The sequence below is a fragment of the Furipterus horrens genome, unplaced genomic scaffold, assembly GCF_987537825.1.
Source record: "Furipterus horrens unplaced genomic scaffold, mFurHor1.1.pri manual_scaffold_2, whole genome shotgun sequence".
NCBI lineage: Eukaryota > Metazoa > Chordata > Mammalia > Chiroptera > Furipteridae > Furipterus > Furipterus horrens.
Genome location: NW_028327172.1, coordinates 33,062,838 through 33,087,218, shown reverse-complemented (window position 1 = coordinate 33,087,218; position 24,381 = coordinate 33,062,838). Strand labels below are relative to the sequence as shown.

The 24,381-nt window shown below is 37.9% G+C and overlaps 1 protein-coding gene across 6 annotated transcripts in view; it reads left to right on the top strand.

Annotated features, from left to right (window-relative positions):
• NUCB2 (nucleobindin 2) overlaps positions 1-24,381 on the top strand; it is a 49,254-nt gene that overhangs the window by 20,550 nt on the left and 4,323 nt on the right. For 4 of the 6 annotated variants that reach the window (XM_090263558.1, XM_090263556.1, XM_090263557.1 and 1 more), the window contains exons 5-11: positions 5,520-5,646; positions 16,814-16,917; positions 19,353-19,538; positions 19,744-19,834; positions 20,415-20,473; positions 20,556-20,648; positions 21,907-21,996. In XM_090263558.1, coding sequence (XP_090119684.1) covers positions 5,520-5,646; positions 16,814-16,917; positions 19,353-19,538; positions 19,744-19,834; positions 20,415-20,473; positions 20,556-20,648; positions 21,907-21,996 — 750 coding nt within the window. The remainder of the gene's footprint in view (positions 1-5,519; positions 5,647-16,813; positions 16,918-19,352; positions 19,539-19,743; positions 19,835-20,414; positions 20,474-20,555; positions 20,649-21,906; positions 21,997-24,381) is intronic. The other 2 variants (XM_090263560.1, XM_090263561.1) reach the window with 1 other exon arrangement.

The following is a 24,381-nucleotide window of genomic DNA, read 5'->3' as shown; positions in this document are numbered from 1 at the left end:
GAAACTGGAATTAGTAACTGTTGCTGGAACCTAGACTGGGAAATGAAGGCCATGATTGGCTAAAAGATGAGTCTGAAAAGAGTCATGGTGATGGACAGCCTTGGACATCATATTAAGGGGCTTGGATCATGATGTGAGGACAGAAGGAAGCCATTCAAAGGTTTAAAATAGGTTAAGTTCTGGTGTTTTAACCAGGTCCGGATTAACAGAAGAGGTAACAGGCCGTATCTTATGTCAATAGGGGAGATTTAACTATTTACCTCTGTCTTAAGAAAATTACTAGACATAATCTTAGCCCTAAACATCTCTTTAGTACTCATAATAAGGAAAAGGATGTGTAAAAGGTCTGACCAGAGAAATTCTTTTAAAGTTCATCCTTGAAGGGCAATGAATCAGTTTAGTTGGGTTTATCTTAAAGTCAGTAGTAAACAATTACCAGTGATTTAATTTTAAACTTTTGGTTATACCTCTCAAGATAATATTGTTTGCTTATGCTATTTTTGTTTATTTTTTAAACTTTCCTTAAAAATATCTCACCCATCTCTAGAATCAGGATTAGAGAACTTTGTTAGAAGGAACCTCTCTGGGTCAAGCATCCTTATTTTAGTCTCTGTCCCTGGTGTGGGACTTTTTGAAAGACTGGCCGCATCAGTTTGTGGCAACTATCAGAGCTTATGTGTGGCTTTTAGTTCACAGCTCTCCTCTGGGAGGCAACGAACTATTCTGGGCCAGTAATTCCCCAGAATTGTCTTGAGAATAATCTTGCCTTACCTTTGAAGAATTAATTTAATCTGTGGAACTAATTTCCTGGGGAGAATGATATTTAATGTAGAAATTTGAATGTCTCTTATCTACTTAAATTAGTATTAAGAGCATTATTTGGGGGTCACAGAATGTGGATAATGAGAGGTACTCTACAGGTTGGGCAAAAGTAGGTTTGCAGTTATTTGTATAGAAAATAATACAATAATTAATAAATAATACAAGAATAAACTATATTTTGCATACTCACAACTGTAAAGCTACTTTTGCCACATGCTGTTAGAGATAATTAGGCAAAAGAAGACAATAGCTTTCTGGTTTGGTGTAGGGAATACCTTTATAACTGCCTTCCTTTCACAGCCAATTCCTATTCCCTATTGGGAGTAGAGACAGTCAAATAGAAGTAAGTTACAGTTATTAAATGAAAAAAAGTAAAAATAGACAATAAAGCCCAAGGCAATAGAATTCTTCAAAATAGCTTAGCAAAGACTCTCAGATAGAACTGGAAAATAAAAGTTAGAATTTGTCCTTTCCTTTTCAGCCAAGGATGTTGTAAGAGGAATCATACTACATCTCTTTACTAAGACTTATTTTATTTTATTTTTTGGTTAGTTTATATTTAACACATTTTCTATTAGTTTCATGTGTACAGCACATGATTCAAGTGCCCACCTGGCCCCACACACAGGTTTTACAGTATTGTTGACTGTATTCCCCATGCTTTGCCTTATATGCCTATGCCTATTTTGTAACTACCAATTAGTACTTCTTAATCTCATCACCCTTTACATCCCGCCCCCAACACCCCTCCCCTCTGGCATTCATCAGTCTCTATCTGTATCTCTAAGTCTGTTTGTACTTGGTTTCTTCATTTATTTTGTTCTTTAGATTCCACATAGAAGTGAAATCATGGTATTTCTCTCTCTGTGTCTGGCTTATTTCATTTAGCATAATACCCTCTAGGTCCATCCATACTGTCGCAAATAGTAAGATTTCATTCTTTTTTTTTATGGCTGAATAATATTCCATTGTATATATGTACCACAGCTTTTTTATCCACTCATTTGTTCAAGGACACTTGGGTTGCTTCCATATCTTGGCAATTTTAAATAACACTGAAGTGAATGTGGGGTATGTATATTCTTTCAAATTAGTGTTTTGGGTATCTTTAGATATATAACTGAGAAGTGGAATTGCTGAGTCATAAGGCAATTCCATTAACATTTTTTTGAGCAACCTCTGCACTGTTTTCTAGAGTGGTTGCACCACTATATGTGCTCCAGAAATGTCCCTTGTATTTGTTATGTGAGCCCTACTGTGGCAGTTGAGTACTGATTGCTGTTGGCCCACCTTTGTCTGGGACTGACCCCCAGGCTGGCTGCCTCTGAGGATTGACTCTGGCCACAGCATATGAGCTACTGTGTGGGGGCTGACCCCACAAAGCAGAATTTGCCCCAGCATGGACAGGTGACTGTCAAGATCTCCCTTTGGGTGTGCTGCTTGTGGAGCTAATTGGGTCATGTTCTGATGTGGTTTGAAGTCTGCTACCAAGTGTGATGGTTTGGGGGCCTCTTGTGAGGGACTCTGGTGCCGATCAATGTCAGAGGCTGCCTGTGACTGGCCCTGGGTTACCAGTTTGGACTTACAAAGTGATCCGCTCTTTGTGGCTGCCTTTGCTGGACCCAGGAGGAGACAAGCTGCACACCAAGTTTGGCTTTCACCAGTACTGAGCCTGGGGACAGGTCAGCAAAAGTCCCAAGGCACCCTGAGATCTGCCTTTACTTGTCGGCTGCCTGTTAAGCTCAGTCGCTGAAAGAGCCTCTGGCCATATGCAGGTTGTGTGAGACAGGTTCTCAGTGGGTCACCAGGTAGGGGTGAGTGGTGTTCACCAGGTTGATACAGATTGAAACGCGATACCAGTGCTGGGTCTGAGGCCATTCAGCAAAGGTCTCAGTGTACGCCAAGGCCAGCCACCACATGCCTGGAGCCTTCGGGCCTTTGTGGTGGGGTGTGTTCTCAGGGTGTCATCAGGGTAAGGCCAGCAGAGTTCATTAGGCTAAGGCAGACCAGTGGGCTGTGTGGAGGGATGCCTCTGCATAGGAACAGTGGTGCTGGTCCAGTGTGTGAGAGAAAACTGGCCCTAGACCACACAACTCAGTCTCTCCCCTTGCATTTCTGCCACACTGGGAGTCTCTCCCTACCTCCTCGAGAGCTCTCCAAGAAAATATGCACCATGGTCCCAGGTTGGAAGCCACAACAGACTTCACCACCAGGAGCGGTCCTGGCAGGGCAGGGCCTGCAGGAGTCAGCAGGGAGGGCCAGTGCCACTCCAGGCGGAAGCCTTATGGAGGGGAATGCTTGGCCCAGGAATGATGGCATCTGTGGGCGGTATGGGAGAGACACCTAGCTGAGGGACATTTACTGCCTCCCAGCCGTGTCATTCAATCTCTTCCTGTATGACTCTGTTCCCTCTAAACTGCTGACCCTGCACTAGAGCCCAGGGTGAGTGCTGTGAATGAGATTTTGTGCACTGGCTCTTTAAGAGCAGTTTCACCAGGGTGGGTAAAATCCCTGCTGGATTTTCACAGCCAGATAGTGTGTGGGCTCATATTCCCAGCTCTGGTGCTGCAGGTTAGGAAGCCTGGCATGGGGCCGAGGCCCCTTGCTCCTCTAGGGGGACCTCTTCAGCTGCAATATTCCTTTGGATTCTTAACTGCCCCCCCCCCCAACATGGGTGTGGGGACAGTCCTTTTTGCATCTCTGCTCTTCCTACTAGTATCAGTGTGGGTTCCTCTCTATATCCTTAGTTACATGAGTTCTGTTCAGTTAGTCTTTGGTTGTTATTCAGGTTGATTGTTCTGTGCTTTAATTGTAACTCTGATATGGTCTTGGGGTAGGTGAGTGTAACTTCCACCTACTTCACTGCTATCTTGCTCTGAACTCTGTGACTTCTTCTCCTCCTTTTTATGGATTTCATATGAATACATATTTATTAGATAAATATCAGAAGTTATCACATCATCTAACTCTATACAACTTTGCATCAGTGACTTCTTAGTTGTCAAATCCAGTAAACACTTTTTATTCTTCTTGCTGAAATCTCTTACTTTATCTCAATGGTTCTCAGATTTTAGGGATAGTTAAAACACAGATTTAGGGCCTCACCTCCAGACTTCCTGATTCAGGAAGTCTAGGGCCTGCATTTCCAAAGTTACCAGGTGATGCAGATGCTTCTACTTGGGTACCACACTTTGAGAACTGTTGTTTTATCTAATGATAATGACTATGCTCCCCTTAAAAAGACTGCGCTTTTTGCTTCTATAACAGCATATTTTCCTAGCTTTTCTTCTTCCTCTCTGAACATTCTTTCTTGGTCTCCCTTGAGGGGTTTCTTTCCCTTACCTTCTTCAGCAGGCCCCATTGACTCAATCCTAAATGGTTTGTCTGCCTGGTTGCTAGTTACACTTGCAGTTTGTGAATGCAAATTCATTTATAAACAAGAGAAGGTAAAGCACCAGCTGTTCTGTTTCTTAAATCTTGGAACATGTATCTGATTACTTATCTATGAAAAAAGCAGTCAAAGGAGACACCCTAAAAAAAAAGAATCTTGAGGTTATTTATATGTGGGATGATTATAGCTAAAGTAGGTCAAGTTATTTTTAAAATCACTTTATTGAAATGTAATTCACTATAAAATATAAAATACCATAAAATGTGCCCCTTTATTTATTTATTTTTAAATTTGCCCCTTTAAAGCATACAATTCAGTGGTTCTTAGTATTTCCACCAAGTCATGTAACCATTACCACTAATTTCATTTGCTCCCAGAAGAAACCCTGTACCCATTTAAGCAATCAATCTCCATTTCCTTCTCTCCTAAGCCCCTGGCAACCATTAATCTACTTTCTATCTTTATAGATATGCTTATTCTGGACATTTCATATGAATGCAATCATATAATATGTGACCTTCAGTGTCTGGCTTCTTTGACTTACCGTAATGCTGAAAGCATGTTTTCAAGGTTCATCATATTGTAGTGTGACTGAGTAATATTCCATTGTATGGCTATTCTGTATTTTGTTTATTAATTCACCAGTTGATCGGCATTTGAGTATTTCTACCTTTTTGGCTAGTATGAATAATGCTACTATGAACATACATGTACAAGTTTCTATGTGAACATATGTTTCAATTCTTTATGTATTTACCTAGAAATGGAATTGTTGAATCATATGGTAACTGTGTGTTTAACTTTTCTTTTATAAGAGAAAATTTATTTAGAAAGTCACAGAGATAGAAGAAGTGAGCTGTAGAAGAAATGAGCTCAGGAATGAAGTTACAGAGACAAAAAGAAGGAGTTGGAGCTTAAGAGAGAGAGAGAGAGGCAAGGAAAACACCCCTGGGTGAAGGGGGCGGGAAAGGTCGGGTTTGTTCCGGAGAGAGAGCCACTGTGTTTAACTTTCTGAGTAACTGCCAGATGTTTTCCAAAATGGCTACACCATTTTATAACTCATTACTTTTTGAGTTTCTCCCTTGTGCTTTAATTATGCTTTTATAAATTTTATGGCTTTTAGATATTTTGATTTTAGACTTACAAATTAAATACTTTCTGAAAGAAATGCTTTTATAATATCAAATTTATCTAAATTAGTCAAAAATGTCTATTACTACTTTATTATAACCCTATTTTTAATGTATGGTATCTGTTCTAAAAATGCAATGTAATAAATAAAACTAACTTTCTATTTTGTCAACAGAGTGGGAGGCTAAGCAAAGAGCTGGATTTAGTAAGTCACCATGTGAGGACAAAACTTGATGAACTGAAAAGGCAAGAACTAGGAAGGTTAAGAATGCTAATTAAAGCTAAACTAGATTCCCATCAAGGTAAGTGCTAAATAAAAGGTAGGAAAATTTCTTTGGTGTTCAGGTCTATTTACATTAGCACATGCCATGCTCTTCTAGTCAAAATTTTATGTTAGTATTAATATGGCTTCTCTTAATTTTTAAAATTTAATTATTTGAATAGGCAATACATTCACAGCATTCAAAAATCAAATGATTGCTTTAAATAATCAAATGAATAACAAGTAAAAATGAAAAGTAATGAACGAAACCACTGATTTAAAAGAGGAAAAATGAATCTTCAGAAAATTAAAATGTATGGAAGTCCCACAACCAAGATATTAAATAAGTCACATTCATTCGGATGGGTAGGGAGTCACAGAGATGCAGGGAGGCAGAACTGGCTAGACCCACTCCCACGTGTGTTAGATAAAAATTGGGACTGATATTTCAGGAGCGAGGGATCCCAGCCCCACACCAGACCGCCCAGCCCAGGGTTCCACTGCCAGGAAGATGAGTCCTGTAACTTCTGTTTGTAAAAACCAATGGGGGTTGGGTAACAGAAGAAACTGGGATTCTCAGGCATCTCCTCTTAAAGAGCCCACAGCGGACTTAGGACTTACTCAGATTCACTTCCTCTGGGTTCCAGCACCAGGGCAGGAGCTGGCAGGGCACCAGTGGCTGATGGGGAGGAAGTGAACTATCTGGCATCAGGGTGAGTGCTGGGGGACAGCTTCCTCCCAGACAAAACTCCAGTGGCCAGGCAGTGGCTATTGTTCCTTTTCTGAGCCCTTCCCCACACAGAGCCACAGAGCCACACCGCAGTGGCACCATATCTGAGACTCCATCAACCTAGTTCACATGGGTTGCCCGCCCACGGGAGTACCTAAGGCTCTGCTGCATCCAACTTATGGAGTTCATCATCACCAAACAATTATTATATAAAATGTTAAAGGGATTTATTTAAGAAAAAGAAGGTCAAAACGATGAACATTAAAATGGCAATACATTCACAACTATCAACCATCGAATCTAAAAACCAAACTAAGGCGATTCCTACGGGCCCATGAGGAGGACTGGGAATCACCCTTCCCTATTCTCTTTCTCCTACGGGCCCACGAGGAGGACCGGGAGCTACCCCCATCCCCTCTGCCGCCGTTTCCCTTGCTCCTACGGGCCGTTGAGTCAGTCCGGGGAATTGCCTTTTCCCTTCCCCCTTCCTTTGTTCCCTCAATAAACCAGTTATCTGTTCCCAAATAAATAAATAAATAAATAAATAAATAAATAAATAATAAAAATAAAAACCAAACTAAGCAAACAAGCAGAATAGAAACAGAATTATAGACATGGAGAACATTTGGATGGTTACCAGTTAGTAAGTGGAAGGGGGAAAAGGTTCAGGGGTTAAGAAGTACAAATTTGTAGCTACAGAATAGGCATGGGGATGTTAAGAACAGTATAGGGAATGGAGTTGCTGAAGAACTTATATGCATGACCCGTGGACATGAACTAAGGGTGGGAGGGATTGTTGGAGTGAATAGGAGGTGCTGGGTGGAGGGAGGTAATGGGGGAAAAGTTGGGACAACTGTAAAGACATAATCAATAAAATATATTTTAAAAATTAAAGAGGAAAAATAACATCAAAGGAAACCAAAAGAAAGCAGAGAGAGAGGAAATCTAATTGGAACCATTCCATAGATAAAATAGAAAAGTTCTCAGAGAGCTAGCTCCACAAAAAATATGAGGCCCAGAGGGTGTCACAGGCAATACTATCAAACCATTAAAAAGCAGATTGTGAATGTTGTTTAAACTATTCTAGAGCACAGAAAGAAGATAATCTTCCACACTCTTATTATATGCTGTCAAAACCAAAATTATTCTATATCAAAAGAATTATATATCATAGCAAGTAGATTTATTTCAGGAGTGTAAGAAATCTAATACTATAAATCATCATATGACTAGAAATAAGGAAAAAGATTTTAGTGTGACAAAAGAAATCAGAAAGTCAAAGGACAATGATAAATTGGGATAATTCTTTGAAGATTGTATTTAAAAAAAATTAAGATAATTTTTTAAGAGCAATATAAGATTTCACAGTAGAATTGAGGGAAAGGTACAGTGATTTATCATATATCTTCTTACCCTATATATGCATAGCCTGCCCCACTACTAACATCTTCCACCAGAGTGGACATTTTTACAATTGATGAACTTACATTGATACATCATAATCACCCAAAGTCCAACTTTGGAGTTCACCCTTGGTGTTTTACCTTCTATGGGTTTGGACAAATTTATAATGACAGATCTGTCATGATATTATCATACAAAATATTTTCATTGCCTTCAAAGACTTCTGTGCTCCATTTATTCATCCCCTCCACTGCCACATTCTTTTAATTTTAAAATGTGGGAAGAGTAAATGGCTATGAAGTAGATTTAAAAAAAGGGTGTTTTTTTGCAGATTTTAAAAATTGATTATGCTATTATAGTCATCCCAATTTTTCCCCCTTTGCCCGCCTCCACTCAGTACCTCCCACTTCCTCAGGCAATCCCCGCACCATTGTTCATGTTCATGGGTCATGCATATAAGTTCTTTGGCTACTCCATTTCCTGCACTGTACTTTACATCCCCATGGCTATTCTGTGACTACCTATTTGTACTTCTTAGTCCCCTCACCTGTTCACTCATTCCCCCACACCCCCCTCCCATCTGGCAACCATCAAAATGCTCTCTGTATCCATGATTCTGTCTCTGTGATTCTCTCTCTGTTCTTGTTTGCTTAGTTTGTTTTTTAGATTTCAATTGTTGATAGATATCTATTTATTGCCACTTTATTGTTCATAGTTTTGACCTTGTTTTTCTTAAATAAGTCCCTTTAACATTTCATGTAATAATAGTCTGGTGATGATGAACTCCTTTAGTTTGTTCTTGTCTGGGAAGTTCTTTATCTTCTCTTCAATTATAAATGATATCTTCACTGGGTAGAGCAATCTTGACTGTAGGTCCCTGATTTTCATGACTGAATACTTCTTGCCAATTCCTTCTAGCCTGCAAAGTTTCTTTTGAGAAATCAGCTGACAGTCTTATGGGAGCTCTCCTGTAGGTAACTAACTGGTTTTCTTTTGATGCTTTTAAGATTCTTTGTCCTCCTTTGGCATTTTAATTACGATGGGTCTTGGAGTGGGCCTCTTTGCATCCATCTTGTTTGGGACTGTCTGTGCTTCCTGGACTTGCATGTCTATTTCTTTCACCAAGTTAGGGAAGTTTTCTTTCATTATTTTTTCAAATAGATTTCTAATTCCTTGCTCTTTCTCTTCTACTTCTGGCACCCCTATGATGTGAATGTTGGAATGCTTGAAGTTGACCAGAGGCTGCTTACACTGCCCTCATTTTTTCAGATTCTTTTTCCTTCTTGTTCCAATTGGTTGTTTTTGGCTTCCTTATGTTCCAAATCATTGATGTGATTTGTGGCTTCATCCATTCTATTGTTGTTTCCCTGTCAATGGTTCTTTATTTCAATTGGTGTATCCTTTTTTTTTACTGGATCTTTTTCATGCTGTTCAAGTTCTAACTAAGTTCATTGAGCATCCTTACAACTAGAGTTTTGAACTCTGCATCTGATAGATTGATTGCTTTTCTCCATTTTGTTTAGGTTTTTTTTTCTGTAGTTTTGAGCTTTCATTGGGCCATGTTTCTTTGTCATCTCATTTTGGCAGCCTCCTTGTGTTTGTTTCTATGCATTAGGTAGAGCTGCTATGACTCCCTCTTTTGGTAGCATGGCCTAATGTAGTAGGTGGCTGTAGGGTCCAGTGGCACAACCTCCCCTATCACCCAATCTGGGTACTCAAGGTGTGCCCTTCATGTGGGATGAGTACACCCTCCTCTTGTAGTTCAGCCTTTATTGCTGTTGGCAGGTCAATGGCGGGGAGGGGATTTACCTAAGCTAGACGTTTCTTCCACTGACTTAATCTCAGCTGAATTTTGCAGCCAGAAATTACAGGAATTTATCTTCCTGGCACTGGAACCCTGTACTGAGGAGTCTGGTGTGGGACTGGGACTCCTCACTCCCAAGATATCTCTCCCAAATTTTGACCCACCACACATGGATGTGGAACCAACCTGTTCCATGTCTCCATCCCTCCTACCAGTCTGGATGGATGTGGTTTCTTTAATTCTGTAGTTACCTGTCTTCTTTTCAATTTGATTTCTGATGGTTGTGAGTGATGGTTGTTCTATATTTTAGTTGTAATTTTTGATATGGTTGTTGAGGAGGCAAGTCATGTTTACCTATGCTGCCATCTTGACCTAAGTCTATGAAGTAGTTATTTTAAATCTGAGGATATTTTAAAGAAGGTAATCAAATGATCATCTGCATGTATACAGAAAAAGTGTTTGACAAAATTTAACATCTCTTCTTAATTGAAAAAAGTAATAAGATAGTAATCAATAGATACTTATGTAACATGATTAGATATGTTCAACTCAGCTACATTATACTTAATGAGGAAACACAAGTCTGTATCTTAACTAAAATTGGGAACAAGGCAATTGCAGCTCACTATTACCACTACTAATTAACATTATATTGGAGGAACTAGCCAAAGCAATTATACAAGTGAAAAAAAAATATTGAGGAGAAGTAATTGGAAAGGCAGTGATAAAGCCATCTGTATTTGCAGATGATGCATTTGGAAAACCCAAAGTAATTGGCTATAAACTTAGTATAAACAACAGAAAAATTCATCAAGGTAAACATTACATAGAATCAATATATTTCATATGTAAAAACAACGGCCAATTAGAAGATATAATGGAAGAAAACACTCCATTTGTAATACCAAAGATATAATACCCAGAATAAACCAATTAAGAAATGTATAAGACTTACATACAAAAAACTTAAAATACTCCTAAAGGACACAAAAGTATGTTTGAAAAAAAAATGGGAAGACTTACAAAGGCTCAACATTATAAAAATGTTAATTCTCCATAAGTTAATTTATAAATTTTACATAATCCAAATAAAAATATGTACTTTTTTTTCTGGTACAATACTAGCCAGAGTTCACATGAAAAGGGAAACGCACAAGGAAAGCTATGTACCTCTGAAAGAGAATAATGAAGAAGGACTAGATATATTAGGTATTAAAATATATCACTCAGTCTCAGTCATTAGAATTCTGTTTCTGACATATAGGTAGAAAGACCTGTTGAGCTGAACAGAAATTCCAGAAGTAAAATTAAATATATATAGAATTCAGTTTGAATTAAAGGTGGTATCTCATTTTTAGTGAGATAAAGATAGTGAGATAAAGATAGATTTTTAAAATTTTATTTCTTTAATTTTAGAGAGAGGGGAAGGGAGGAAGAAAGCAAGGAAAAGAAACATTTGGTGACCTTTTGTACCCACCCCGACCGGGACCGAACCTGCAATCCAGGCATGTGCCCTGACTGGGAATCAAACCAGCAACCTTTTGCTTTGTGGAATGATTCCCAACCAACTGAGCCACATCAATCAGAGCTTGAATGGTAGTTCTTAATATTCATGTTGCATAAGAACCACCCGGGGAGCTAGTTAAAAATGCAGATTACTGGACCTCACCTCCATATATTCTGATTCTGGGTATGAATAATGTACATTTTAAACATGTACCTCTGGTCAGTGGATTACAGGGGAAATACTTATACAGAGCATTAAACTGCCTGCTGGTGAATAGACGTAAAAAACAAATACTAAATACTCATTACCCTGAAATTAAGGGTATCAATGAGATGTAGATTGAACTCATACCATACTATTTAGGTCACCAGGAACACAAGGTAATTTCATTCTTGAAACCAGTCCTAAGGTATTTTGAGATTTCTTTTTCCTTAGACAATCTCCATATCCTCAACCTTGACAATATTTTCTTTATTTCTAGATAGATACTGAATTTCATTATTTAAAGAAAACAGTCTAACATGCTTAGAAAACTTATGACTATTTTGTCATTGATTCAGAATTTATGAATTAAAATTTCTGACAATTTGAAGGATTTCAAGGATCTTATTGGGAGGGAGTATAATTTTTAAAGTAGGTAATACATTCACAGGGTTTAAACTCAGAAAGTATAAGAAGGAATAAAGCAAAGAGCTCCCTAATTTTTTTGTAACCTGACAGTTTCCACTGCCCCAACACTGTCTTTCCTGAATTTCCTTATTATTATATAAGCAAATAGAAATACAAGTTCTTGTTTTTCCTCTATTTTTATATGAATGCTAACATACGATATACATTTTGTCTTGTATTTTTCCTTTAGCAACATATTCTGGAGCTCTTTCTATATTAATAGATAGAGACCATCTTCATTTTTTCAAAACAGCTGCATAGATTTCCATTCTATGGAGTTTATTTAACCAGGCCCCTGTTGATGGACATTTGGGTTTTTTTTCTAGTGAATGCTCTTGTTTATATGATGAGATCTGTCCAGGAAGTATCAAGCCATCTACTATGAAAAATAGAGACATTTATTGAAGAAGATATAAAAGATACATGAAATATTGTACATAGGACAATGACGCCTCAGTCCCTTTTAAAGTAGGCACCTTGGGACCTCACATAGTTCAGTTCTCCCAATTGCCATCAGCTGCCCTGTCCTGTTTTTCAGAATCTCATTGATGGTCTGAAATCTCTTCCCTTTCAAAGGTGATTTTAGTTTGGGGAAAAGCCAGAAGTCACAGGGTGCCAAGTCTGGGCTGTAGCGGGGCTGAGTCACCTGGGTGATTTGATGTTTTGCCAAACACTCTGCCTGAGACATGATGTATGAGTGGGCACATTGCTGTGATGAAGCTGCCAATCACCAGTTGCCCATAGCTGTGGCCTTCTGAATCATCCAAATAGTTTTCGTGGAGGAATGTTCAAACTTAATGCAAAATTTGATGCAGATTCATTGCTTTACTCACTGTCATTTTGAATGTGATGGCCACACAGTACATGTGTCTACTGCTCCCACTGACTAGTACAGTGAAGTCGTCATTGTTCACCCATGCTCATTCCTGTCCACTCTCCTTGGCTGCCAGGTTACATTGTGTCGTGAAAATCATTCTCATTATATTAACAATAGCTGGACTTTTTCCACACAGACCTCATATATCCTTATGTATCTGTGAAAGATTACTTGAAGGATACATTCCCCACAGCAAAATTGTTAAACTAAAAAATACATGTATGTATTTGTAATTTGGATAGATATTGCCACCTCCACAAAGGCTGTATCTATACACATTCTAACCAGCAATGATTTCTCAGTCTTGCTAATAGGATGCATCTTCAAACATTAGAAGTTTTGCCCTGGCCAGGTAGCTTAGTTGGTTAGAGCATTGTCCAGATACACCAGGTTGCAGTCAGGCACATAGAAGAATCAGTCAATGAATGAATAAATAAGTGGAACAACAAATCAATCATACATCGATGCTTCTCTCTCTCCCCCTTCCTCTCTCTCTAAAAATCAGTAAAATAAAGATTTAGGAGTTTTGTTATTCTGCGACACAGTATACTAGTGAAGTTTTAATATGTATTTCTCTTATTTTGAATGAGGTTAAATGTCTTTTCATATATTTTACTGTCTGGTCATATCCTTTAGGGCTAAGTCTTAAAACAGATCTTTTTGTCATAAGTAAAACTCCTAGTACAGTGTCATATAAGAATTCAGTAAAAGCTTGGTTGAATTAAATTTAGCAGTTTCTTCCTTTTTAGCATAACAAAATGTCCCAGACTTAACTTGTACCTATCCCCCAGCCCAGGAGTTAGTCATTTATGTGAACATTTTTATTTCTTTTTTTTTAAGAGGGAGATGATTTTACAAACCAAGGGCTGGCACTAGCTTTGCTCATTGTTTTTGGAATATATATTCTTCTTGGCACTTTCATCAGACAGAGTTAGGAAATACATGCATGTCTATACACATATACATGTATGCACATTACTGTATATGTAAATGTATATGCAGTGCAGACTGCGACACGGACCATGCCCTCGTGGTAAGCAAGGTGCGCATAATGCCGAAGAGGTTGCACCACTCCAAGATGAAGGGTCGCCCACGCATCAACACCAGTTGTGCCAGCAACCCAGTTAAGACCCAGCAATTCATCAACAAGATGGAAGATGCACTCGGCGAGGGAGTGGCGGCAGATGACATTATCGAATCCAATTGGCCACGTCTCCGCGACGCCATATACAACTCCGCCATTATTGCTTACGGGAAGAAAGAGTGGAAGAACGCTGACTGGTATGAGGCTCACTGGGAAGAAATGGAACCCGTGATCGAGGCTAAGAGGAAGGCCCTACTGGCTTACAAGGTCACGCCCACTCCCAGTACACTTCAAGCTCTACGGGCTGCCAGGAACAAAGTCCAGAAGACCGCCCGCCACTGTGCCAACACCTATTGGCTAAACCTGTGCAGAAGCATTCAGGAAGCCGCCGATATAGGCAACGCACGAGGAATGTATGAGGGTATCAAGAAGGCAACAGGCCCAATCCCCTCCAAGATCGCCCCCCTTAAGTCCAAGACAGGTGAGGTCATCACTGACCAGGAACAGCAAATGCGGCGGTGGACCGAGCACTACCTCGAGCTGTACGCAACGAAGAACACCGTAACAGACACTGCTCTTAACGCCATCCCAGACCTACCAGTCATGGAGGAGCTAGACACCCCACCTACTGCGGCAGAGCTCAGCAAAGCCATCGACCGCCTCGCTTGCGGGAAAGCACCAGGAAGCGACGGAATCCCTCCAGAAATCCTAAAGAGCGGGAAACCAGTCCTGCTACAGCCGCTCCACCATCTACTCTGTCTCTGCTGGAAGGAGGGTTACATCCCCCAGGATATGAGAGATGCCAACATTATCACCATATACAAGAACAAAGGAGACTGCAGCGACTGCAACAACTACCGGGGCATCTCTCTCCTCAGCGTCGTCGGCAAAGTATTCGCCCGGGTCGCTCTTGCCTGCCTGCAGACCCTTGCTTCCCGCGTCTACCCAGAGTCCCAGTGTGGCTTCAGAGCTGGCCGATCAACAGTGGACATGATCTTCTCCCTACGCCAGCTGCAGGAGAAGTGTCACGAGCAGCATAAACCACTCTACCTCGCCTTTATCGACCTTACGAAGGCGTTTGATCTGGTCAGTCGAAGCGGTCTCTTCAGCTTGCTATGGAAGATTGGCTGTCCACCACATCTGCTTGCTGTGGTCATGTCCTTTCACGACAACATGCACAGCACGGTGTCCTACAATGGCGCAACCTCTGAGGCCTTCCCAGTCAGCAGCGGAGTAAAGCAGGGCTGCGTCCTCGCGCCTACGCTGTTCGGAATCTTCTTCTCCATGCTCCTCCAATACGCCTTTAAGGACTGCAGTGAGGGTGTCTTCATTCACACCAGATCCGATGGCAAGCTCTACAACCTGGCCCGTCTACGAGCCAAGACCAAAGTCAAAGAGGTGCTCATCCGTGAGATGCTCTTCGCCGACGACGCAGCTTTGACATCACACTCCAAAGGGGGACTCCAGCAGCTAGTCACTTGCCTTTCCCACGCATGCAAGGAGTTCGGACTAGCCATCAGCCTGACGAAGACGAATGTTATGGCTCAAGGCACGGGGACTCCCCCATGCATCACCATCGACGGGTACACCCTGGAGGTTGTCAACGACTTCACTTACCTCGGGTCCACCATCTCGAGCTCTCTGTCAGTCGACTTGGAGGTCAACCGGAGAATCGCCAGGGCAGCCACAGTTATGGCCAGACTGAACCGGCGAGCGTGGAACAATTCCAGCCTCACTGAGAAAACCAGACTGCGCATCTACCAAGCCTGCGTACTCAGCACTCTCCTCTATGGCAGCGAGACGTGGACCACCTACGCAAGGCACGAAAGGAAACTCAACAGCTTCCACATGAGGTGCCTGCGACGCGTCCTGCATGTTGCCTGGCAGGATAAGGTCCCCAACACCGAGGTGCTGAAGCGAGCCAATATGAGCAGTTTACATGCAGTTCTCAGCGAGAGACGCCTCAGGTGGCTCGGCCATGTCAAAAGAATGGATGCAGGCCGTATCCCCAAAGAACTCCTCTACGGCGAGCTAGCAGAAGGCAAGAGGATGACAGGGCGCCCAAAACTGCGGTTCAATGACATCTGCAAAGTACATGACACAATGCTCCATCAATCTCAACACATGGGAAGTTCAAGCAGACGACCGCCTAGCCTGGAGGCTCGCGGTCAGACAAGGTACGTCACGCGCAGAGGCTGCGCGCAACGAGGAGGCGGTCCAGAAAAGATCGAGGCGGAAGCAGCGTCAACAGCAGCAACAACGGCCATCTGCCTTCACCTGTAACAAGTGTGGCAGGGATTGTCACTCCCGAGTCGGACTGCACAGCCATTCTCGGCGGTGCAGATAGACTCTCAAGAAGCTACGCCATCGTCTCTCGAGACGGACGGCTGCCGACGACGACGACATACATGATAAGTTCACACTGGTAATGCTAAATCCCATCCATTTCCATGGGTTTCTTGCCTTCTATCACTCCATATTTGTATATTCATTTTTCCTAAGCGGGAATCCTGATTTCTAACAGATCAATGAATATACCTATTTTGTTCAATTCTGTAATACAATACAGTCCAGAATCACTTCACCCATTCAACTACAATATACTACTTACTGTAGCTTTGTTTTTTAAAAATTTTTACAGATAAAAACAATTGATGTTTCTTTAAAAATTAGCCATTATTCAAATGAATTTACCAGAGTAAGACTTTCATTGTCTAAAAGATTCATTGGAGCATCATGCAAAGAATCTTTTATACAACTTTTAGAACAATTCTTTTAGAAGTTCTACTTATACCTTTGATGAGGGCAGTATATTAGAATTTATCTAATGAAGCATAGGAAATTTGGTATTAGTATTATAATAGTGAAAAGTTTTTGCTATTATACTGGTCAACTACTCTTTCTAGAAATAACAGTAAAATGTATTACATTCTATATTCAAGAACATTACCTTTGCCTAGAATAACAATAGGTACAATATTCTAAGAAAACATGAAGCCTTAATTTAAAACTTTGAATTTTGTTATAAAATCCAGTAGGAATAAATATGAGTGCTTATTCTTATGTATTATTTATATTAATGTTTCTAGCTTCTAGTAATTTATCATTTATAGTTTCCTCATTTTCTTTCAGACACAGGCATAGACCACCACGCTCTTCTAAAACAATTTGATCACCTAAACCATCTGAATCCTGACAAATTTGAATCTACAGATTTAGATATGCTGATCAAAGCGGTAAGAATAATTCCAAAAAACAATGCCTTTTTTTGTGACTGAGGTTTTGTAAGTAAATATATGTATATAATGGTTATGTATATCTGTAATTTGACAAATAAATTCAATGAAGTGGTAATGTAACTTTTATATATTAATCTCTAGAATATCTTTAAAGGGAGGCAGCTTAACCTTTGTTAGTACAGATAATAATTTGTACATACAGGTCTGTAATCTTTTACCCACAATTGCAAACCCTCCCCTTCCAAAATAAATAAATAAATAAAAACCAACTATAAAAACTGAAACCTGACTTGAATTATAGTAGAGCTATTTATACTTTTTATTTAGCCTACTTAGTGTGAGTATTCATAGAATTTTGCTAAAAAAGTATTATTCTGTTTGATTACAGACTCTGCAGGGGTGTGGCATAATGTGGCATATATACCATATTCCCTTTCTTAAAAAAAATCTAGAAAATTATTTTCTTTTGCTTCCAGTTTCATTGAGATATAATTGACAGGTAACAGTGTTTAACTTAAAGGTGTACTGCATAATGCCTTGATATTGCAAAATGATTACAAAAATAAGTTTAGTTAACATCCATCACCTCATATAGTTATAAAAAAAATTTTTTTTTCTTATGATGCAAACTTTTAGGATTTAGTCTCTTAGCAACGTTCAGATACACCATACCACACTGTTAACTGTAGTCACCATGCTGTACATGACATCCCCAGGACTTACTCATCTATGACTAGAAGTTTGTATCCTTTGACCACCTTCACCCAATTCCCCCTCCTTTGCCTCTGGTAGCCATAAATCTGATCTCTTTTCCTATGAAATTAGGTGTTTTTTTAAAGATTCCACATGTAAGTGAGATTATACAGTATTTATTTCTAGATAACTTATTTCACTTAGCATAAGGCCCTCAAAGTCCATGCATGTTGTCACAAATGGCAGGATTTCTTTTTATGGCCGAATTGATGGACACAGGTCATTTCCATGTCTCAGCTACTGTAGATAATGCTGCAGTGAACATGGGGGTGCAGATATCTCTTTGCCACAGTGATTTTGTTTCCTTTGGATATACACCCAGAAATGGAACTGTTGGATTATATGGTAGTTCTATTTTTTTATTTTTGGGGGAACCTCCTTACCATTTTCTATACTGGCTGCACTAATTTATAATCCCACCAACAGTACATGAGGTTTCTCTGTTCTCCACATCATCACCAGCATTGAGCTGTTGTCTTTTTGATGATTGCCATTCTAAAAGGCATGAGGTAATATCTCATTGTGATTTTGATTTGCATTTATCTAATGATTATTGATGTTGAGCATCTTTTCATGTACCTTTTGGCCATCTGAATATCTATCTTTGGTAAAATGTCTGTTCAAGTCCTTTGCCAATTTTTATATTGGATTATTTTTTTTAATTTGCTATTAAGTTTATGAATTCTTTATGTATTTTGCATATTAATCCCTTATCAGATATATGACTTGCAAATATTTTCTCCCATTCCATAGGTTGTATTTTCATTTTATTTATTGTTTCCTTTGCTGTGCAGAAGTTTTTCAGTTTGATGTAGTCCTGCTTGTCTTTTTATTTTGGTGCTTGTGCTTAAGGTGTTATTTTTAAAAACATTGCCAAAACCCATGTCAAGAAGCTCTTTTGCTATTTTTTTTTCCTAGGAGTTTTATGGTTTCAGGTCATACATTTAAGTCTTTAATTCACTTAGAGTCAACTTTTGTGTGTGGTGTAAGGGGTTTAGTTTCATTCTTTTACATGTGAATATCCAACTTTTTCAGTACCATTTATTAAAGAGTATCCTTGGCGCCCTTGTCAAATATTAGTTGATAGAAAATTTGAAACTCATCTGGCCTCAGGGATTTTATTTATTTATGTACTTGCTCAATTAGAAACTTATGAATTGTTTATTCCTGGAATTTTTCTTTTTTAAATTTTGTTGTTGACACTATTACAGATGTCCTCACTTTTCCCTCCTTGCCCACCTCCACCACATCCCCAACCCCATGCCCCCATCCTCAGGGATTTTAGATAAGAGTTTACATACCTCTCATGTTGTACTATACTGAGCTACCAACCTAAATGTTCTTGCCTGGATGTTAGGAGATTGAGTTAAGTGGTTAGAAACTAATCTAGTTTTCTACTGTACAGATTTGATACAGTCCCTTCTTTCTTCTTTTTCAAATCAGCTTATATATTACTTATGAGGAATTTCCTAAACTTTTAGTTTCTTTGAATGCCTGCATTTCTGGTAATAATAGTGACTGAAATAAAACAGCAGAATTTAAAAAGAAGAGTCCATTATTATTATTATTTTTGGCTCTTCTGTAGATTCTTATGTTAGAAAATATGCTATATGCAAGAATGGCTTTATTTATATTTTTCAAAACACACTTCTTAATTTAATTTAAATATTACATTATAGGCTACAAATGATCTGGAACACTATGATAAGACTCGACATGAAGAATTTAAAAAATATGAAATGATGAAGGAACATGAAAGGAGAGAATATTTAAAAACACTGAATGAAGAAAAGAGAAAAGAAGAAGAATCTAAATTTGAAGAAATGAAGAAAAAGCATGAAAATCACCCCAAAGTTAATCATCCAGTAAGGATTATGACTTTATGAAATCATAATTAGATTAAGATACTTCTTTGTACCAGATAGTAGAATTTTCTCCTAAATTATTGGTACTTAAATCTTGATTCTTAATGCTGCTAAGTTCCTCTCATTTATATTTTATTTTGAGTATATACACATAGTTTATATTTTGTTTTGAGCAGTTTCTTGTTTTTTAAAAATTGATTCACAGGGAAGCAAAGATCAACTAAAAGAGGTATGGGAACAGACTGATGGATTGGATCCTAATGACTTTGATCCCAAGACGTTTTTCAAATTACATGGTAACATATTTGATACAAATAATGTTTATATCTGCTGTTAGAAAAATTATAGGTTGCCTTACTCTTAATATTCTGCCAAGGTCTGCTACAGAGTCCTATTGATAGTAAATGTTTAGAGTTTAGCTCTAAGGTAATATAATAGTCTTTATTGCTGATATTCAGTGTAAAATATTTCAGGTCAGTAGCTTTGTCTTTATACCTACTTTTACTGTTAAGTCATTATATGACTTATTACAAGATTCTCTGTAAAATGAAGTATTTCTGTGACTGGGTAGGTTATATCTAACAAGACTTATGTTATAATATTAAATTTTACTTTTACTCTTATAGCATATTGCTTTACTTTATATTTTTGGAAAAAAATGTTTGATATAGTTTTCTAAAAAACTATGTTAAATTATAAATTAGTGAATTGTTATTAGTTGGACTGACCTGAGGCTTCATAAAGAAAGGAGAAACCTTCTTCTGTAGTATACTGATGCTTCATATCAGTACTATTGCAAACCATTTGTAAATAGTTGTATTTTAATTATTTATTTTCTAAGGCATTAAAATCAATTTTTTGCATTGGGAACTTTAGATGTCAACAGTGATGGCTTCCTTGATGAACAAGAATTAGAAGCCCTATTTACCAAAGAGGTAAATGAGTTCTTAAGTACTTGATTGTTTTGCTCTTTTTTTCTTTCTTTGTTTTATGGTGGTTTAAATTTTTTTTTTTTAGTTGGAGAAAGTATATGACCCCAAAAATGAGGAGGATGATATGGTGGAAATGGAGGAAGAAAGACTTAGAATGAGGGAACATGTAATGAATGAGGTATGTTTTAAAAGTTTTAAGATATGTTACTTCTATGGATTATTCAAGTTGTTGTAATAAATATTACCACAAAATGGAAGACAAATACACAGAATTGGTATTTAATTGGATTTTGCATTTTGGATCCAGAATATTCAGTAGATTCTCTTATTGTAAATAAATTATTTTGTAATGCCTTTAAAATATATTTTTAAATTTATTGATTTTAGAGAGAAAGAGGTTGAAAGGGAGAAAGCGGGGAGAAGGGGAGAGAGAGAGAGAGAGATATCGATTTGTTGTTCCACTTATTTATGCATTCATTGCTTGATTCGTGTATGTGCCCTGACCAGGGATTTAACCTACAACCTTGATGTAACGGGACAACACTCTAACCAATTAAGCAAGCCAGCGAGAGCTAAAATATTTTAAAAGATTAAGATGCTGTTGCCTATCAGCTATAAACATCCTTTTGAAAGTAAAAAAATAATGTAATCCAATATTTGGTATATTAAACGGCTGTTTTAGTTTTTTGATAAGAAAATCCCAAAACCCAATACCTAAGAGGTTTATAACAACAAATATTTATTTCTTGTTCACCTTACTAAGCTGAAAACTCTGATGTAGACATCAAAAGCAGGGTAACTAAAGGCCACTATTTTGGTTCAATGATTTTCACCTGATATTGGTGATTGGGATTTCTTTTGACTATGGGCATCCCAGGGTATCAAATGAATTTCTTTTTAGCTATGACTTTTGTAACTGAATTTGTCATAGTTTACAAGAGCCATTGGAAGGTTTGGAGAAATTGTAAACTTTTGTTTTGATTTACTTTGTTGTTTGTTTTAACAAAAAAATGGTGAGAGCATTTTAACTTAAACTCCTTTACTCTGGCTAAACAGTCTTCTTACTGGAAAGGTTATTTTTCTTGCCCAAACACTTGGTGGCTTCAAGAGAGATTTTACATTGTGTGGTGAGGGAGGAAGACAGTACTAGCCAGATCAGCAACTTAAACTTGGTGATCTATGGGGGTATCAGGGATATAGATATTTCACTATATTTTCAACTTGAATTCTATAGAAGAGAAAAATATCTATTTTCTGATTCTAGTATAATGTTGAGTGTTCTGTTTTGTTTTCTGTTTTCCCCTCCATGTTTGTGGATGTTAGGCTAGCCCTAACTACTGTATGTTTATGTAGTGGCACTTATTGGAAGACAGTTTTCAGTGTCTAAATAATATGAGAAAAAGTTATTTGATTTTACTACATTTTCCTTTAATCAGGTTGATTCTAACAAAGACCGATTGGTAACTCTAGAAGAGTTTTTGAAAGCTACAGAAAAAAAGGAATTCTTGGAGCCAGATAGCTGGGAGGTAATATAACCTACAAGAAATTCTACAGACACTCTACATCAATCTATTCTACTTTTAACTTTTATTCCTCATTATGTATGCCTGTGTTGTCTTACCATTTTGGCTTTTCATATAAAATGTCACTTCAAAATAAGAACTTGATTTTTTGGAAAGCTTGTGGCAATTGATCTCTTATTTGTAATAACATTGCATATGATTGGAAATCTTTTAAAAATTGTAAAATAACATTCATTCTTGAAAATTAGTATAAATACATTTAAAGAATAAATTAGAAGTTACCTAGAGGTAGACACTAAAATTAGGTATTGTGTTATGCCAATTTAGAAATAGTTTATATATTTAGTATATGCTTATGTAGCATACATTATATAAATAGTGTACAGTCAAATTTTTAATTTACATACACATAAATTCATAACAACATATGAGGTCTGTCCAGAAAGTATCCAGCCATGTAATATGAAAAATAGAGACATTTATTGATGAAGATATAAGACACAAGAAACATTGTACATAGGACAATGATGTCTCAGTCCCCTTCAAAGTAGGCAGCTTGGGAACTCACACAGTTATCCCAATTGCCATGAGCTGCCCCATCATGTTTCCAGAATCTCATTGACGGTCTGAAGTCTCTTCCTTTTCAAAGGTGATTTTAATTTTGGGAAAAGCCAGAAGTTGCAGGGTGCCAAATCTGGGCTGTAGGGGGGCTTAGTCACCTGGGTGATTTGATGTTTCACTGAAAAACTCTGTATGAGAGGTGATACGTGAGTGGGTGCATTGTCATGATGAAGCTGCCAATCACCAGTTGCCCATAGCTGCGGCCTTCTGAATCATCTTTTGTGGAGGAATGTTCACTCTTAATGCAAAATTTGATGCAGATTTATTGCTCTACTCACTGAGTCATTTTGAATGTGAGAGCCAAACAGTACACATGCTCACTCAACAGTGTCTACCACCCTCACTGACTAGTACAGTGAAGTCATCATTGTTCACACATGCGCATTCCTGTCCACTCTCCTCGGCTGCCAGGTTACATCAGTGTCATGCAGACCATTCTTGTTATGTTAAAAATGATTGGACTTTTTTCGGACAGACCTCATATTTTTTAAAATGGCTTTATACTGTATAAATGACTTTGTATGTTTGTGAAATCCTGAACATTTTCCAATGCCATTCCTTAAAAACATGACTTAAAAAATGACAACTTAGCATGCAGTTGTGTGGTTACAGCATAATTTATATAATCATTCCTACAGATTTAGACATTCTGGATCCATTCCACTTTTTTTTACTGTAATAAATAGCACTATTATACCTATTCATTTGTTCATACGTTTGTGGCATCTGTGATTTCCCTGGGATTAATTAATTCCTGAGAAAAGAACTATTTTCAAAGTTTATGAACATTTTAAATTTCTAAATATATCTGTCAAATTGCTCCAGAAAATTATACCAATTTTTACCATACCTAACTGTGTATAAATGAGTGCATACTCATCGTTACAAGAGTGGTTGAGAGGTACCAACCAAAGCAGGTTGAAGAAAGAACATTGTCTTTTTCTATATAGAAAATAAAAAAGGGGTTACCATTTTAATTATATTTTTAATTGTCCAGAAAATAGTTTGAGATAGGGTGACTAGCTGTCTTGGCTTACCCAGGACTGAGGAGTTTCCCAGGATGTGGAACTTTTTAGTGCTAAAACCAGGACAGTCCTGGCAAATTGTGACCATTGGTCATCTTAGTTTAAGATTAAAGAATTCAGCTTCTTTTCTTATAAGTTTTTGTCTAACATTTAAAACATTTCTGGACTTTGGTGAAGAAAAATTCTAAAATTATTTAAACATGCAATCCCTTTAGTGCTTTTGGTGAACCAGATAAATAGATAATTATGTACTTTTATTCATTTTGACATAATTTCAGATTTACAAAAATGTTGTAACAGTAGATCAAGAATTTATGAATACCCTTTACAATATTTTCTATTTTACATTTACTTTCCCTCCCTCTCTTTTTTCCTCTATTTTAAATCTGTGTATATGTGTATGTATATATCTATAACATATAATTACTTTTGAGAGTAAGTTGCACACTATACCACTTTATCCTTAAATACTCAAATGTGTATTTCTTGCAAACAAGAATTTATCTTACAAAAATCACAGTAAAATTATTAGTCCCACACATACAATACTCTAATCTGTAGACTTTATTGAGATTTTTGTCTATTTCCCCAGTATTGTCTTTTACAGCAAGAGAAAACCCAGTATAATGCATTGAATTTAGTTATAATGCCTTTCTAGTCTCCTTTAATCTGAAATAGTTCCTGAGTCATTATATCTCATGGCATTGATATTTCAGGAGTATAGACCAGCTATGTTGTAAAA